General features: G+C 44.7%; 1 protein-coding gene across 2 annotated transcripts; it reads right to left on the bottom strand.

Annotated features, from left to right (window-relative positions):
* Positions 1 to 449: 449 nt before the first annotated feature.
* LOC128341805 (putative methyltransferase-like protein 7A) lies at positions 450 to 16,209 on the bottom strand. Of its 2 annotated transcripts, none has more exons than XM_053288355.1 (3): positions 15,941 to 16,209; positions 10,281 to 10,803; positions 450 to 713 (listed from the first exon to the last, which is right to left on the bottom strand). In XM_053288355.1, exons 2-3 carry the CDS (start codon positions 10,782 to 10,784, stop codon positions 477 to 479), a joined length of 741 nt encoding a protein of 246 aa, XP_053144330.1. In that variant the 5' UTR covers positions 10,785 to 10,803; positions 15,941 to 16,209; the 3' UTR covers positions 450 to 476. The 2 variants fall into 2 exon arrangements, with proteins under 2 accessions (XP_053144330.1, XP_053144329.1); XM_053288354.1 differs by lacking the exon at positions 15,941 to 16,209 and adding an exon at positions 11,947 to 11,987.
* Positions 16,210 to 16,791: the final 582 nt, after the last annotated feature.

Below are 16,791 nucleotides of genomic sequence, written 5' to 3'. Positions count from 1 at the left end.
TAATTCTCCTGGATGTGCCTTGGAATGTGCATCCCAGAGCCCTGCTGATTGGCTGGGCAGCGGACATGCCTGATTGGTTGAGGCGCACCCAGGAGGATTGGTTGCCGAAGCGGCCCGGCCATAGAGGCCAGAGATGGTGGGCCCGGCCCAGCCATGGAGGTAAGGCCCAGGAGGGGGGAAAGAAAGGGTGGGGCAGAAGTGGCAGTGGGGAGGAGAGGTGGCTGGGCCCGGAAGCAGAGACTGGGGCAGAACCGGGGGAGAGGTAACCGCTGGCCCCAAAGAGCGCACAGATGCTCTGTGTGGGGTCGGCTAGTAAATATCATATTGTAGGTAGCTTTGTATGGATTTTAATTGTAAGACGAGACAATCTTGGTTGAAAAGTGGATTATAAATACTATTTCTCACGTTTTCATTACACAGAGTGATTTGCATGCATACATGTTAGGAAATCTTGTGTCATAGTCTTTATTCTCTTGTTACTTGACAGCATAGCCAACAATATGAGGCTTAGCAGGGTTCCACTTTAAAGGGGCGCATATATGTCGTAGCTTCAGCTCTGAGAAGCCAGCCTTTTCCAGGTCTTTCCAGGTTTCTCTGGTCAAATGACATCCATCAAACAAAACTTTCCACGTTGGATCATAGATCTGCTGCCAGAAGAGACTCCAGCTGGAAGGAGCACCTGCAACATGTTCCATGAAGTAGAAGGCGCCGCCCTGGAGAAACCGAATAGTAAGTGCTTTTGTTATTCCTTATTTTCCTTGGGAAGAGCCCCCTCAAGGATTGCTTTACACAATCAGGAATCTGGAGAATCTCAGTGTAGTTAACCCTACACAGGAGCCACTGGCTGCCAAGCAGTGCAGCCTTATGAGAGTGGAGCTGCACATGAGGTTTATCTTGCAGCTAAGTGTATGGGGAGGGGGAAGCAATTTTCACTTCTCACAAAAGTCCTTTTTTTCTGCCACAAATATGTCCTTGAAGACTGTCCAGCATATGGCCAGTACCTTAATTGCATCTGGAAACGAACTGGCCACCAGTACAACTCCCTCAGGATTGGTGGAATGTGTGCACTGTGGGTGGTCCCTTATAATAATTGTGCTACTGCATTCTGCACCATCTGTAGTTTCTGAATACCTTTTAAAGGAAGGTAGAGCACATTCCAGTAATGCAAATGTGACAGGACCAAAGCCGGGTTAACAATGGCCAGGTCTGAAACTCAAGGAAGGGCCACAATTGGCACACTGGGCAAAGCTGGGCAAAGCTAGCCACAGCAGCCATTTCAATATCCAGGTGCAGTGCTGGGTCCAGGAGGATCCCCATACACTGCACCTGTTCTTTCAGATTGGGCACTACTGCATCTAGACCAAGTTGACCCTCCTCTCCCTGGTCAGCTCTTCTACTGATTAACAATACCTCCATCTTGCTTGTCTACTTTCAGTCCATTACTTCCTCCAGCCCCAGTTCAGTATGTCCATTGACTCTGTGAGATCAAGTGGCATAGTGAGATACAGTTGGGTGTCATCTGCTTTTTAATGGCACAGCATCCCAGATCTATGGGTGACCTTTCCCAGTGTTAAATGACATGTAGGACAAGATTCTGAAGGACTCTGAAGCCAAAGGCTACAAGGTTAAGTAACGGCATCTCAACAACAACTTCTGGACCTGACCCTCCAGGCAGCACAAGATCCAGTCCAAGACTGACACTCCAGTCCCACCTCAGAGAGGTAGTCCAGAAGAAGGTTACATTGGCCTCATTTACACATAACAGGAAACTGGAGTTGAAGGGGCAGAGGTTGCCAAAGCGAATGTATGCAACGCTGGACTCATACAGAAAGCGACCTGAGGTTTTGCTTGCCAAACTCCAGTTTGAAATCTCAGGCTGTAGTGAGTTTTGCCACTTGTACCCAAGGTTTCCAGCCACCTGCAGTACGTCTGAATGCAGAACTGCAGGCTGGGCTGGCTGAAACTGGAGTTGAGGGAGGAAGCTCCTCCCTCTCTCTGGCTATGATTGGCTGCTCAGGCTGTTCTTCATGCAAGAACCAAGCCTACATAGCCAGTTCCTGCTCCTCTCTGCAGTCTCCCTGACTGTAGAGAGCTGCCTGTCTGTTTCATCCAAATGCAGACAAGAGAGCAGGGTGGGGGTGAGGTGGGGTAGGGATGGTGTGGAGAGTGAAACAGCGGGTCCGTTGGACCTACCGTTCTGTGTTATGTATGAATATGGCCATTGATTTCATGGTGTTCCCCAAAGAATTCTGGGAAACGTAGTTTAGAAAGGGTACTGAGGATTTCCTATTATCCCTTGCCCTCATCACAAGGCTACAGGAAAGGGAATTACTTTATACCCAATTTAAGTCTGTAATGTATATATGCCTACTGTGTGTGTGTGTGTGTGTGTGTGTGTGTGTGTGTGTGTGTGTGTGTAAGACTGGAATTCATCCTTCAGCTTAACCTTGTGTTATTGCTTATGTAATACTTATCCTTGAATGAGTTAATGATTTCTGGTTTTTCTAAATATTGACTCCTGCTTGTTTCAGCCTCTTATTTAACTTTGAACATATTAGCAAATCAGAGGCTGAAGTTTAAGGATTATCTCAGGTAGCTGATGGTAAGTGTTTAAAGTAGATTATTTGGAAATGGGTAGCACTGGATGGTGCTGGAATATATACTCCTAAAATATTTCTAGAGGTCTGAAAACAATTTTTTTCCTTTTAAAAAGATTTTCTAAAAAATTAACATTTCCATCATTTGACAAAGTTTTGTATTCTAAACAAAAACCTTCCCCTTGCTCCTAAAACATTAAAAAAATCAAATTTTATGCTTGCAATTAAGCAAATGAAAAAGTAAAACAAATGAAAAGATTATTTAGAAAACTTGGATAAAGGATGAAGATCTATGAAAAAGCTGTTTTTGGACTAATACAACTTATCATAAGAACATAGGAAGCTGCCATATACTGAGTCAGACCATTGGTCTATCTAGTTCAGTATTGTCTCCACAGACTGGCAACAGCTTCACCAAGGTTGCAGACAGGAATCTCTCTGAGCCCTATCCTTAGAGGCCTCCCAGGATCTTGGGAGCAAAAATGGGTCTAGTCTCATCCCAAACCACCCTGCCTTGCCTCCCATCCCTGAACCCGAAATCCCCTCCCCTTTACCAACCCTCCCCAGGGCCCATCTGCCTCAGAGTAGGTCTACATTTTCATGTGAAGTAAACATGGAAGGTGTTGGAGGTAATGCTGTTATCATGGAAGACGTGGAGGTAAGGGTTGAATAAACCCAATAACCCCCTTTGAACTCTACTTGACACAATCTGAGATCTGAGGAACAAACGCCTACCACTCTATTGCCTTGCTTCTACGTGAACAGCGACTCTTTGTCTGAATGGGTCCTTGCCTTACACATAACACTCTCCAATTCCTATAATATACTTACATGGAATGTCAATGGATTAAGGTCACCAAATTGTAGGCAAGAGCTCCTATACTTTTTAACAAAGTGGAACTATCACATCTATGTCCTTCAAGAGACCCATTTCGAGAATTAGAGCCACCACTTCAGCACAACAGCAATGGACAGTGGGCCCATCCTTCTGGTCCTACGATGGGAGCAGCAATGCGGGGTAGTGATATTGTTTAAAGACAGACCTGACCTCAAAATCGAAAGGGTGTTGGAAATTGATCAGGGCAGACTAATGTATATAGATTTTACTGTCGGGGTGACCCAAGCTCGGCAACCACTCAGAGGTTTAACCGAGCCTTCCGACTCTGCGCCATATACGCCCCGGTACAATCACACCTTAGGAAGGCTCTTTGGGCTAAATTGAAAGATATATGTGACACCAAACGCCACCTCCTGATTGCGGGGGATTTTAATAACAGAGCCCAACTGAGCGCCAGAAAAGCTTTTTTGGGTGGCCTCCCAGTCTCCCCCTCAAATCCCTCTCTAACAAGTGAGGAAAAAGCTCTGCAACATTTTCTGAGTGAGACTCTGGGTTTAGATGATAAGGCCTTGGGGGTATATAATGATTTTGATTTTTCCCCAATCCATCACAAAGAGGTTTTAAAATCGCACTACAGCCATAAATTTAAATCTGGAGTCAAATTAACATATTACCACCCGAGATCAGCTAGCTGGCTAGATAGACTCTGGGCTCCCCCTTCCTTTGAAGTCTACAGGTGTAAACTAGTACTTACCCCATGGTCAGACCATGCGGCTGTGGGATTTATTTGTAATCTCTCTGAGGTTATTCCACATGGTAAACCCTTGTGGCAATTACACCCTAAAATTTTAAGTGATGAATATCTCAAAGGCGTCCTTTTATCAGAACTGAAGCGACAGATCCCTCGGCTATTAGAGGCAGAAGATGAACTTTTGGGAGCCTGGGAGACATTTAAAAAGAGGGTGGGCTGCCATACTAGGGCAGTGACCAGCCAGACATATAAGATAGGGGTCAAAAATTATCCAACTTTTGAGGATCGTCAATAAGATGAACAGGAGAGAACCCTTCGACGTGGAATCACGCCGCTGCTACAAAGAGACAATCGGGACATTTCAAAATGAGCTGCGGCACAGGCGTTTGGAAAATAAGCTGTATTGCTTTAAAGGGTCTGTAGTTGACAAGCGGGAGTGGGCAAAGGAAAAGATGCATGTATCTAGTTTGACATTCCAAGGCCAGCAATCAGATGGAAGTAGCCTACTAAAGGCTGAACCCCACAATATGTTAAAGATCATGGCCCAGTTTTATACAAACTTGTATGCATTGAAGGATATTTCTGTAAAGGGCATTCATTCTTATCTAGATAGGTTCTGCAGTTTGAATTAATATGGTCTCGGCTATTCCCTCACTGAAGAGGAAAAGGGCTTTTTGACCCATCCTGTAACGATAGACATGGTCAGCAGGAAAGAACGCATCGGCCCCTGGGCCTGATGGTCTGGCATGGTCTTTCTGTAAGGTTTACGCAGACCAGCTACTACCAGTCTTAGTAAAATAATTTAATTTTGTCCTAAGACAATGGGCATTTCAATAGGTAATTTGTGGATGGCCTCTTAATTCCCCCCCCAAAGAAGGGCGACACCACTTTACCACAAAACTGGAGGCTGATAACCCTCACAAATATTGATTACAGAATCTTTGCCCAAATCCTAAATAATAGATTGGCGAAAGTGGCCCCTAAATTGTTCCACAGCTTGCTGACAAGCGCCATCTCAGGAAGAAAGATGACAGACTCATTGTGTCTGCTGAGAGAACTTTTTTACTCTATACAGAATGAAAGTTGGAAAGGTCACCTTCTCTTATGAGATAAAGTTAAAGCCTTTGACAAAGTGAACCACAATTACCTGTGGACATTGTTGAAAGCTAAAGGTATACCACCCCTCTTCGTTACCTGGATACAGCTGCTCTATACGAATGCAAAGGTGACACTGCAGATTAATGGATGGTGGAGCAACCCGATCGCTTTGCATTCGGGTGTCTGCCAAGGATGCCCACTGAGCCCATTACTTTATGTTTTTGCCCTGGATCTGATCCTGATCAGGATTCAGAGAGAACCCCGTCTGCGAGGACTCTCAGTCTCTATCCCTCCACCCTGTGAGATCTTCCCGGGAGGGAGGAAGAGAGAGAGTGATGGGATGGCCGAACCACCTGTCCACTCAGAACCTCATTCTGAGTTTAGGGTAAAATTTGTAGCTCATGCCGATAATGTTACATTACTGTTATCGGATGAAAATGGAATCTCTGTTATAGTGAACCGCTTCTGGGTATATGGCAAGATCTCGGGCTCAGAATTAAATGCTGACAAAAGTGTATTTGTTAAAATGGACCCCGAACGCCAGCAACTCTCGTGCCTACCCATCTCTGAATGTAAAAGCAAAGGGGCCCCAGAGTCCAAACTGAAGTGGATAGATACAGTAAATATTTTGGAGATTGAATACAGGATTAAGGAAAAAATCTGGGGGGGGGGAAATTGGACAGATTGGGAATAAAAAGTAATGCTTAAAATCATCATGTGGGGAAAAATGGAGCCTTGCCATGTACCAGAAAGCGGTCTACATCCGGACTTAGCTGATACCCCCGGTGCACAACCTGGTGGTAGTCTACCCTCCTCCGCTCGATCTCCTTCAGAGAGTTGAAAGCCAGGTCTTCCATCTAGTATGGCACATGGCGTCCTTCCCTTTGGCCCATGCAGTAGCATTTAAGGAGGTTGAGCGCGGAGGCCTAGGTCTACCTGCCCTGCAACCCTATTTTGTAACTGAATTCATGTCCTACAATTTTGGAAACTGGATTTTCATGAATTTCCATAACATGTCCAACCTTCTGCAAAAAAATTGTGTTTCGCTTTTCGCTCTACGTTGGCGAAAGTCAGCATGGGGCATACAGTGAGGGAAATAAGTATATGATCCCCTGCTGATTTTGTCCATTTGCCCTCTGACACAGAAATGACCAGGCTATAATTGGAATGGTAGGTTTATTGTAGCTGTGAGAGACAGAATAACAACAAACAAACCCTCAAAAGCCCAGTGCCCAAAAGTCAGCGATGGATTTGCATTGTAGTGAGGGAAATAAGTATTCGATCCCCTATCAACCAGCAAGATTTCAGGCTCCCAGGTGTCTTTTCACTATATGCAGGTAACGAGCTGAGATGAGAAACACCCTCTGTAAGGGAGTGCTCCTAATCCCAGCTTGTTACAGTACCTGTATAAAAGACACCTGTCCATAGAAGCAAGCAATCACTCAGCTTCTAAACTCACCACCATGCCCAAGACCAAAGAGCTGTTGAAGGATGTCAGGGACATGGTTGTAGACCTGCACAAGGCTGGACTGGGCTACAAGACTATCGCCAAGCAGCTTGGTGAGAAGGTGACTACAGCTGGCATGATAACTCGCAAATGGAAGAAACACAAAATAACTGTCAATCTCCCTCGGTCTGGGGCTCCATGCAAGATCTCACCTCGTGGAGTTGCAATGATTATGAGAACGGTGACAAAGCAGCCCAGAACTACACGGGGGGAACTTGTCAATGATCTCAGGGCAGCTGGAACCATAGTCACCAAGAAAACAATTGGTAACACACTACGCCGTGAAGGACTGAAATTTTGCAGTGCCCGCAAGGTCCCCCTGCTCAAGGCACAACATATACAGACCCGTCTGCAGTTTGCCAATGCACATCTGAATGATCCAGAGGAGAACTGGGCAAAAGTGTTGTGGTCAGATGAGACCAACATCGAGCTCTTTGTCATCAACTCAACTCGCCATGTGTGGAGGAGGAGGAATGCTGCCTGTGAGCCCAAGAACACCATCCCCACCGTCAAACATGGAGGTGGACACATTATGCTTTGGGGGTGTTTTTCTGCTAAGGGGACAGGACACCTTCACCTCATCGAAGGGACGATGGATGGGACCATGTACCGTCAGATCTTGGGTGAGCACCTCCTTCCCTCAGCCAGGGCATTGAGAATGGGTCGTGGATGGGTATTCCAGCATGACAATGACTCAAAACACACAGGCAAGGCAACAAAGGAGTGGCTCAAGAAGAATCACATGAAGGTCCTGGAGTGGCCCAGCCAGTCTCCAGACCTTAATCCCATAGAAAATCTGTGGAGGGAGCTGAAGGTTCGGGTTGCCAAACATCAGCCTCGAAACCTTTCTGACTTGGAGAGGATCTGCAAAGAGGAGTGGGACAACACCCCTCCTGGGTTGTGTGCAAACCTGGTGGCCAACTACAAGAAACGTCTGACCTCTGTGATTGCCAACAAGGGTTTTGCCACCAAGTACTAAGACATCTTTTGTGAAGGGATCTAATACTTATTTCCCTCACTACAATGCAAATCCATTGCTGACTTTTGGGCACTGGGCTTTTGAGGGTTTGTTTGTTGTTATTCTGTCTCTCACAGCTACAATAAACCTACCATTCCAATTATAGCCTGGTCATTTCTGTGTCAGAGGGCAAACGGACAAAATCAGCAGGGGATCAAATACTTATTTCCCTCACTGTAGTGTGGTGGGGGAAAGGTTCTTTCAATGGTAGTATCACACTAGTATTGAAAAGAGACCACCCGGACTACTTGAGAGATTTGTTATTCACACTAAAAAAATGGAAGGTTGAACCGGATCTATTTAAAGGATCCTCCTCAGTTAAGCAGCTAAGGAAAACAATTGATGGAGAGATTCTAGAAGTGGTTTTTTTTAAAAACCTGATTTAGAACGTAAATGCTACAAACACCGCACTTCACAGTACCTGTTGCAACCCGATCACCCTATCACTCTTTTTAAGGAGGAAAAAGGTCCCTTTTCATTTATGGGAAATGAGGTGGCGTTTATACCACCAAGTACTGCCACTTAACACGGCTAACCCATGGCTCCCAGAGGACAAGCAAGAGTGTCCTAAAATCACCTGCAAACAGAAAGCTAGTGAGCTAGGCAAGACATTCAGGGAAACCCACTCACATTTCTTAAAAGAGTGTGTGGTAGCCAAAAGAGTGTGGCAGGGAGTAAGCAAGTCTTTGTAAATCTTTGTAGATATATGATGTATAAACAACCACTTTGTATATAATTGTGCTTTGGTAACATACTGTATGCTTTGGTAGTTTGTTGGTTCAATAAAAAAAATCTTGTCCTAATTAAAAATAATAATAATCTTGTCCTATCTTGGAGAAGCCAGGGAGGGAATTTGAAACCTTCTGCTCTTCCCAGGGTGGCTCCATCCCCTGAGGGGAATATCTTACAGTGCTCACACTTCTACAGTGCTCACACTTCTAGTCTCCCATTCATATGCAACCAAGGCAGACCCTGCTTAGCTAAAGGAACAAGTCATGCTTGCTTACACAAGACCAGCTCTCCTCTCCTCATCATCATAGCATTTGCTCTGAACCTAAACTCCTTTCTATTTTCTTCTTTTACTCTGTTGACGGAGCTACAGCACACTTCCTCACTGAATCAAAAAAAGAAGAAAACCCTTAATCCTCACCCTCCTAATTGTTACACCATCAACTTAGCTTGCATTAGCTCAATGATCATCACTATTTTCCAAGCAGGGGACACTTTGGCCAAAAAAAAAAAAAAAAAAAAAAAAAAATCCCAGTCCCCAGCTCAGTGTGCGAGCCATTTTCCACCACATTGAACTCTGCATAGTACTGTGCTTAACTCAGTGCTGAGAGGGCCCTTTAAGAGAGATGAAGCCCTCTCTTTAGGAGAGAAGTGCTGGGAAGGGCTACACCGTCTAGCACTAAGTTTATGCCTTCTAATAAGACGCAGAGGCTCAAGAGGGCTTGGTTTCCCTTAAAGGAGCCTCCCCACCCCCAGCATTGGGCAAAGCACAGCACTGCACAGTGGAAATGGGAATCTCTGCATGCTATCAAGGGACTGTGCAGAATATTCAGCTTTGGCCAAAGCTTTGCACAGGCCAATAAACAATTAGTTAGGAGATTGCACTTAGGGTTGATGAGAGCTCCCACTGCTCCCTGGATCTTACAAAGAAGAATACTGCATTAGGGAGTAGCCAGAAATAACGTATGAAAGCGTGCCCAGCATTGTCACAAAGGACACAGGGTTGTATGTAGCAATGAGGACTAATTCCCCCAGGTGCAAATAAACTCACTGGAATATACAGTAGTATAGATAACAAACTTCTTTGGGTTTCTCTTCAGGAATAGTTTATATGGAATTTTAGAACCTGGTTTTCTTCCAACCTTTTGGAGTATGCTTATGTATCCTTATCTGGGATACAATGGGTTAAAAGGTGCCTGCAGATTATATCATAAAATGTAATGGGTAGTTAAATACTCTGTATGTTTGTACTAGACATGCTTTTCCAGTAAAACCTGATCCAGATTGCTGATAACTGACCCTGGCTCTATTATTTTTAATTACCCCTTTCGAAGATCAGGATCATGGATTTTAATTACATTCCTGCACAACTAATTAATCTCTAGAGTACTTTGAGATGGGATAAGATTTATTTATTCATTCAATTTCTATACCACCCTTCCAAGATGCACTAACTTTATTTGTTATAATATTCTCCTTAAAGTACATCACTAATGTAAGGCAAAGTGATAAAGCTTGAAATTCTGGACATATTTGGAAAAATAGCAGCACAAAAAGGGGCAAAGCTGTAACATATGGAAAACAAGAGGTTTTCAACAATCAATTAATTAAATCCAATTACTGTTAGTCCTCCATTTTTAAACTATCAGATACTGGCTGAGGCAGTATCCAGTAATGCAGATGATGCCGTTTTTAGGCATTTCAGTTGCTGATTTATCCTTCCCTCTACTTAAACTACTTACTGGTCTCAGCACTCGTAGAACTTCTTTCAGGACTCCTTTTATGCTCTCCACAGAGCACAGGACCAGGGTAGAAACTACCACATCCAGTGATGCATCTGGCACTTGGTGCAAGTCCTCAGCTGGTGCCACCAAGCAGCGTTCCACCTGCAGGTGTGGGTTCTGAGAAAGGTTCCTGTGAAGAAATTTCTCGAAGTTGGGGTTGGGATCCGTGCATGTGATTCTGCATCCTATTGGGTAGAACTGCAAGTTGGATCCAGTCCCTGTACCAATTTCCAGTAGTGTGAGCACCCCCGTGGAGCTTGCAAAGTCCTTCAGGTTGCTGAAAAGCTCCTTTTTCTGGGCAGACATCTTCTTGTTATAATCAATGGACAACACAGCCATGGCATAAGGGAATGCTCTCTGGCAAAAGGGGCCCCATATGCCCAGGTACCACAGCAAGTAAACAGGGAGAGCAAAGAGCTGGACGCATGATCGAAGCAGGACAACTAACCAGGTTGTTTCCATGTTAGCAGCAGAGCAGAACCTAGAAAAACAAAGCCAAGGCAGGAGAGCAAGTCTGTAGAGAGTCTGGAGCTGCGTTTGCTGTTGTCTGCTGCTTCGGGTGCTATGTAAGCAGCTGAGGAAAATGAAACCGCTTGCCCAGAATAGCTTGATACATTTCAGAAGCCTATCAAGCAAAGCTCTTGGCCATGAACTCGGTGTCCCTGGGATCCCTCATGTCAGAAATCATTTCACTTTATTCGCTTATATTATACTGTGCGTGTGTACTGCTTGCAAACAAGAGAGTAGTGATTTTCCACGTCTACACACGGAAAATCTAGTAATCTTGCTTCTTTCAGGGAGAACTTTAAAAGAAACGTGTCTTTAAGAGAAAAGTCTCCTCAGTTTTTAGAAAATCAAACATTTTCTTGGAGATCTGTATTCAGTAGTGTTGAACTTACCTCCCTGTGATTTTTTGTTCAAACTAATTAAAGATTTCCCAGAATATAAGGCTAACATAACCCAGAATTAAACCCCACTGTGATCAATTGAAGAATGTTCTAAAATGGGGTGGGGGAAATGGCTCTTTTGGGATTTGAGTGTTTTTAGGGCTAAACTAGACTTTAGTTAAGTATAGTTTTTCCTTGATTTTTTTTTTTAAACCAAAGTAACTTCAGAGGCTGTTCTTCTGCTCAGAGATCACAAGCTGCTTTTTTACCTTGTGTGTAGAAAATATGGATACATTATTATCCTTATTACCAGCTTTAGACCAGCCATAAATGTACAAAATGTTCCTTTTCCGGGATGATGTGGAAGACTGGAAGATAGTCATACCACCACCCTATATAAATAAGCAGATACTTGAGATAAGGGGGGTGGGCAGGGAAAGAGTCATTTATGATTTACATTTAAGAAGCAGAATTGTATCCACGTAACTTTTGTTATTGTGGTAGGATTCATCCTCTGAATAGCAGATATTAATGAAAGCAATTTCTGAATATGCTTGGTTTTATGAATTAGCAACATTATCACCTCACTGGCAGGTATTACATACATCCACAGTGAATCTTGGGTTTTTCACTATTTTTGTAGCTACCTACAAACTGCTAGTACATTTGGCAGCTACCAACTAATAGTAGAACTAAAGTAAAGTTGTGTTCCAGATTACACACTGGAAAGTACTCACACCGTATCCTCTAAGTGCCCCTCCATAATGCCTGTGTTTCCACATTGGTGGTGTCCCTGTGTTGTAAGCAGGGGGTGTTCACATTTCCCATGCCTTGATTCAAATGTTAATGATACGGTTTTGCCCTACAACGTTGTAAATGCGCTGCAGGAAAGTAGCTGTATTTTTCCGTTGTAGGGAGCCTTGCCCTGCATTTTATTTATTGTAATGTTTTGCAGTGTGGACATTTCTTTGCACCCTCCCCCGCTGCTTCCTCCATCTCCTCGACTAGGGGAGAGAAACAGGCAGGGAGAAATCTCTGCGCCCCACACCTTCCTCCTCCTCCGCTTGTTCTCAACATAACCTGAACTTCTCAACACAGAAGGGGAGGGAGAGAGGAGATTAAAGAGGTTTTATTATTATTATTTTCCCACCGGGGATCTTTTGTGCATTTCCCTTTTAATTTGCTACTTTGGCCAGAGACTCATACTAATGCAGCTGAGCAGATTTCTGAATCCAACCCTTTCTCGTGCACTTTTTACTGAAGAGGAAGCCCATTGAACTAAATCATTTACTTTTGTGCAATCCCACTTGCTTAAGAGCCTCCCCATCTCTTACAACTTTAAAAAAGGGAGTCAAGACACATTTGTTCACCCAGGCTTTTAATTAGATACGGTTTTAATTGTTTGGTGATTTTTAATAGTGTTAACAATATTTTAAATTTTAAATCGTTGCAATATTTTAATCTTTTTATTTGTTGTTTTATTGTTTCATTCTAAACTGCCCAGAGACTTGCGTTTTTGGCAGTATACAAATATGTCAAATAAATAAATAAATAAAATTACAAGGCAAAGGGCTGTGAGAGAGAACAATCACTTACTTCAAAGGAAGTCCATTGAACTGAATCATGATTCATTTACTTTTGTGCAATCCCACAGCCTTCACTGGGGAAGCGCTTGCCTCTCCTGGCAGGAAGGAAGCAGCGTGGGCAAAGGCAGAGAGGAGGAAGCCGCAAGGCTCCCTGGCCTTAGTGAGGCTTTGCCAGGGGCAGGCCCATCCTTAGGGTGGGGCAACTGGTGTGATCACTCCAGGCCCCACGTTCGGAGGGGCCCCACAGTGGTAGTACTGTGGCAGCGGTGCGAGCGGTGAGCAGCCTGCCTCACTGATTGCTTGGCTTCAGCCTCCCACTGGCCGCGCCATCTGGGGTGTGAGGGCAGCAAGCAGTGACCAAGGCAGTGAGCAGTGAGCAGCCTGCTCCGCTTGCTTGCCTCGGCTCCCAGTGGCATGGCAGCTGGCACAAGGATCTGCCATGTATGCAGGGGGGAGTGGTGGTGGCCAGTGAGAGGTGAAGGGCCTGCTCCGTGCAGTGAGGCTGCCCATGTGTCCGCCTTGGTTCTGGGGGAGGGGAGTGGTGGTGGCCAGTGAGTGGCAAGCACCCTGCTCCACTCAGCGAGGCTGCCTGCACGCCTGTCTCGGCTCTGGGGGGAGTGGTGGCTAGCGAGCAGCCTGCTCGACAAGGCTGCCCACGCACCTGCCTCAGCTTGGGGGGGGGGAGCAGTGGCAGTGCCCAGCAAGCGCCGACCAGCCTGCACCGCTCAGTGAGGCTGCCCATGTGCCTGCCTCAGCTCTGGCGGTGGGGGGGGGGAGCAGCAGCTAGCGAGCAGCCTGCTCTGCTCGGTGAGGCTGCCCATGCGCCCGCCTCGGCTTGGTGGGGGGAGCTGAGGGGCTGCTGGCCACTGCAGCCATGGAAGAGAACGCCCATCCAGGCCTGCCAGTTCTTCTTTTCCCCCTTCCAGGTTCGCCACAGGCTTTCCTTTTGCCCCCCCCCCATTTAAAAAATATTTTTCCAGAAAATCACATCACACACACTCCACGACTTCATTGGCCCCAATGGAGCAGGAGGAGGGGCAGATATTCAAGGAGAATATGGACACTCTTGCCTGGAAAACACATTTCAGGGGATGGAAAATATGAATGGCCACCAGCTCACATTTTGAAACGGTTACACTATCCCATCTTGTAGTCTGGGAAACACCCTGGCGACCACAGAGCTCTGTGGTTTTCTTTGGTAGAATACAGTAAGAGTTTACCATTGCCTCCTCCCACGTAGTATGAGATTATGCCTTTCAGTATCTTCCTATATCTCTGGGAAGCACACCAGTGGGGATTCAAACTGGCAACCTCTGGCTTGATAGTCAAGTCATTTCCCCACTGTGCCATTAGGTGGCTAGGTGGCTAATTGGTACCCTTAAATACAGAGCTTCTTCCATATTGATCTGTCTCACAGAATAGCAAAGTAGGTATGGAGGAATACCTGTTTCAAGACCAGCTTATTGTTGAAAAGCTACAAATCTTTCATTAGCCCATGTATATTTTTCACATGACACAGAGTTTTTGTGTCATACAAAAAATCGCCAGGAGAAAAGTTGATTCAGTGAAAAGTATGCTAAACTGAAACATACATGCATGTTGTTGTTGTTGTTGTTGCTGCTGCTTTTAAAACTTCCTGCAGCTTGAGCGGCTCCCCACTCCCTAGCTTTTGCAATGTTGCAAAAATGTTGGTGGGGACTAGAGACAGGGCCTTTTTGGTTGTGGCCCCTCGGCTTTGGAACGCCTGTCAGAAGAGCTTCACCATGCTCCCTCCCTCAGTGGTTTTTAAAAAAATAATTAGAGACACGTCTTTTTAGAAAGGCATTTAAATGTTTTATCCACTGCTTGTATCTGGTAGGGTTCTTAGTTCTTAGCTTTTTACTTAACTTTTAATTTTAAACTTTTAAAATTTGTAACTTTTAAATGTGGTTTTAGCTTTTTAATTTTATTATTTTATTATTTTTTCATATTGTATCTGTTTAATTAATGTTGTGAGCCACTCCGAGCAGTAGTGTACTGGAGGAGCAAAATATGAATATTTTAAATAAATAAATGTGTTTGACATGCATATGGTCCAGAAAATTAAACGATTCAGTAGTATCTTTTGCTTCTCTCCCATGCTTCTGGAAGGCTACATACAGGTGAAACTCGGAAAATTAGAATATTGTGCAAAAGTCCATTAATTTCAGTAATGCAAATTAAAAGGTGAAACTGATATATGAGACAGACGCATTACATGCAAAGTGAGATAAGTCAAGCCTTAATTTGTTATAATTGTGATGATCATGGCGTACAGCTCATGAAAACCCCAAATCCACAATCCCAGAAAATCAGAATATTACATGGAACCAAGAAGACAAGGATTGAAGAATAGAACAATATCGGACCTCTGAAAAGTATAAGCATGCATATGTATTCAGTACTTGGTTTGGGCCCCTTTTGCAGCAATTACTGCCTCAATGCGGCGTGGCATGGATGCTATCAGCCTGTGGCACTGATGAGGTATTATGGAAGACCAGGATGCTTCATTAGCGGCCTTCAGCTCTTCTGCATTGTTTGGTCTCATGTCTCTCATCCTTCTCTTGGCAATGCCCCATAGATTCTCTATGGGGTCAGGTCAGGCGAGTTTGCTGGCCAATCAAGCACAGTACACTGTATACTTTTCGGAGGTCCGATATTGTTCTATTCTACAATCCTGGTCTTCTTGGTTCCATGTAATATTATAATTTTCTGGGATTGTGGATTTGGGGTTTTCATGAGCTGTACGCCATGATCATCACAATTATAACAAATTAAGGCTTGACTTATCTCGCTTTGCATGTAATGCGTCTGTCTCATATATCAGTTTCACCTTTTAATTTGCATTACTGAAATTAATGGACTTTTGCATGATATTCTAATTTTCCGAGTTTCACCGGTACCTCTTTTTTAAAAAAAAAATGCATCGCATGTACCTCAGATTCAGCTAGACGTAAATTCTAGGCCTCTGCACCGTGAAACGTCAGATTCCAACAAGATCTGACCTGACCCAACAGTAATTCAGAAGGGGCCATGTTGGTCCCTCTCAACTGTGAGGTCAGATCCTGTTGTTGTGCAACTTTGACTTCCTGTTGGATCCCCTCCCCTCTCCTTCCCCACCTCTTACCTGTAACTAGGTGGGGACAGGCTGCCTCTCTCTTTCTCCAGAGGAAGTTTCAACCAGCTGAGGGCACTACCAGTTAAAGACTGATTTGAAAACCAGCATTCTATTTCTTTAACTGTCCTTCTAGGTACCCGAGTTCCACAGAAGTAACTGAGGCACTCAGGCACCTGGTAGTACAGCTTTTCTTCTACAACACTCAGTAGGACCCTGAGCTGGGTGCTCAAGTGGCTCAGCTGCTTCTGGGTTTATCTGGGCAATCAGGCACCTAGGAAGACAGTTAAACTAGATTGGTGTGTGTGGAATGTTGGTTTTCAAATCAAATCTCAGCTTGTAGTGCAGCTGGTTGATGGAAGACTCCCTCCAGAGGAAGTGTGACAGCCTGTTCCTTGCCCCCCAATCCGAAAGGAGGAGGAGGAGGAGAGGGTAGGGGACTGGCCTGGGCTCCGACAAGTCCTATCTCCCAAAGAGATTGGGAAGGATAGCTGAGGGCTTCTGACAGTTCCAACTGTCAGAGGCTCCTGCTCTCATACATTATCCTTCCAATCATGCCAGACAGAGGCACTGACATTACTTGACATGTAACAGGTTTGACATGTTGCAGAGCCTGAGGAAATTCATCCTTCCCACCCACTTTTTTTTTAAAAAAAGAATCAATTTAAAAAGCATTCAAACACTTTTTTCATGGATGGATGAGTGGTAGATTGGTAACATCATCAGTTTCTAGCCAGTCAGTGCTCTGGACAGCTTGCAAATGCATAGGCTGAATTCACATGTAATGTGGAACCGGAGTTGAAGGAGCCAGAGGCTGTCAGACTGTTACATCTGAATGCAGGCCAGCCTTTTGGAATTCTGGT

Source organism: Hemicordylus capensis, chromosome 2 (assembly GCF_027244095.1).
Source record: "Hemicordylus capensis ecotype Gifberg chromosome 2, rHemCap1.1.pri, whole genome shotgun sequence".
Classification (NCBI taxonomy): domain Eukaryota; kingdom Metazoa; phylum Chordata; class Lepidosauria; order Squamata; family Cordylidae; genus Hemicordylus; species Hemicordylus capensis.
Note: the sequence above shows the minus strand (reverse complement) of the source record. Positions and strands in the feature narration are given on the sequence as shown.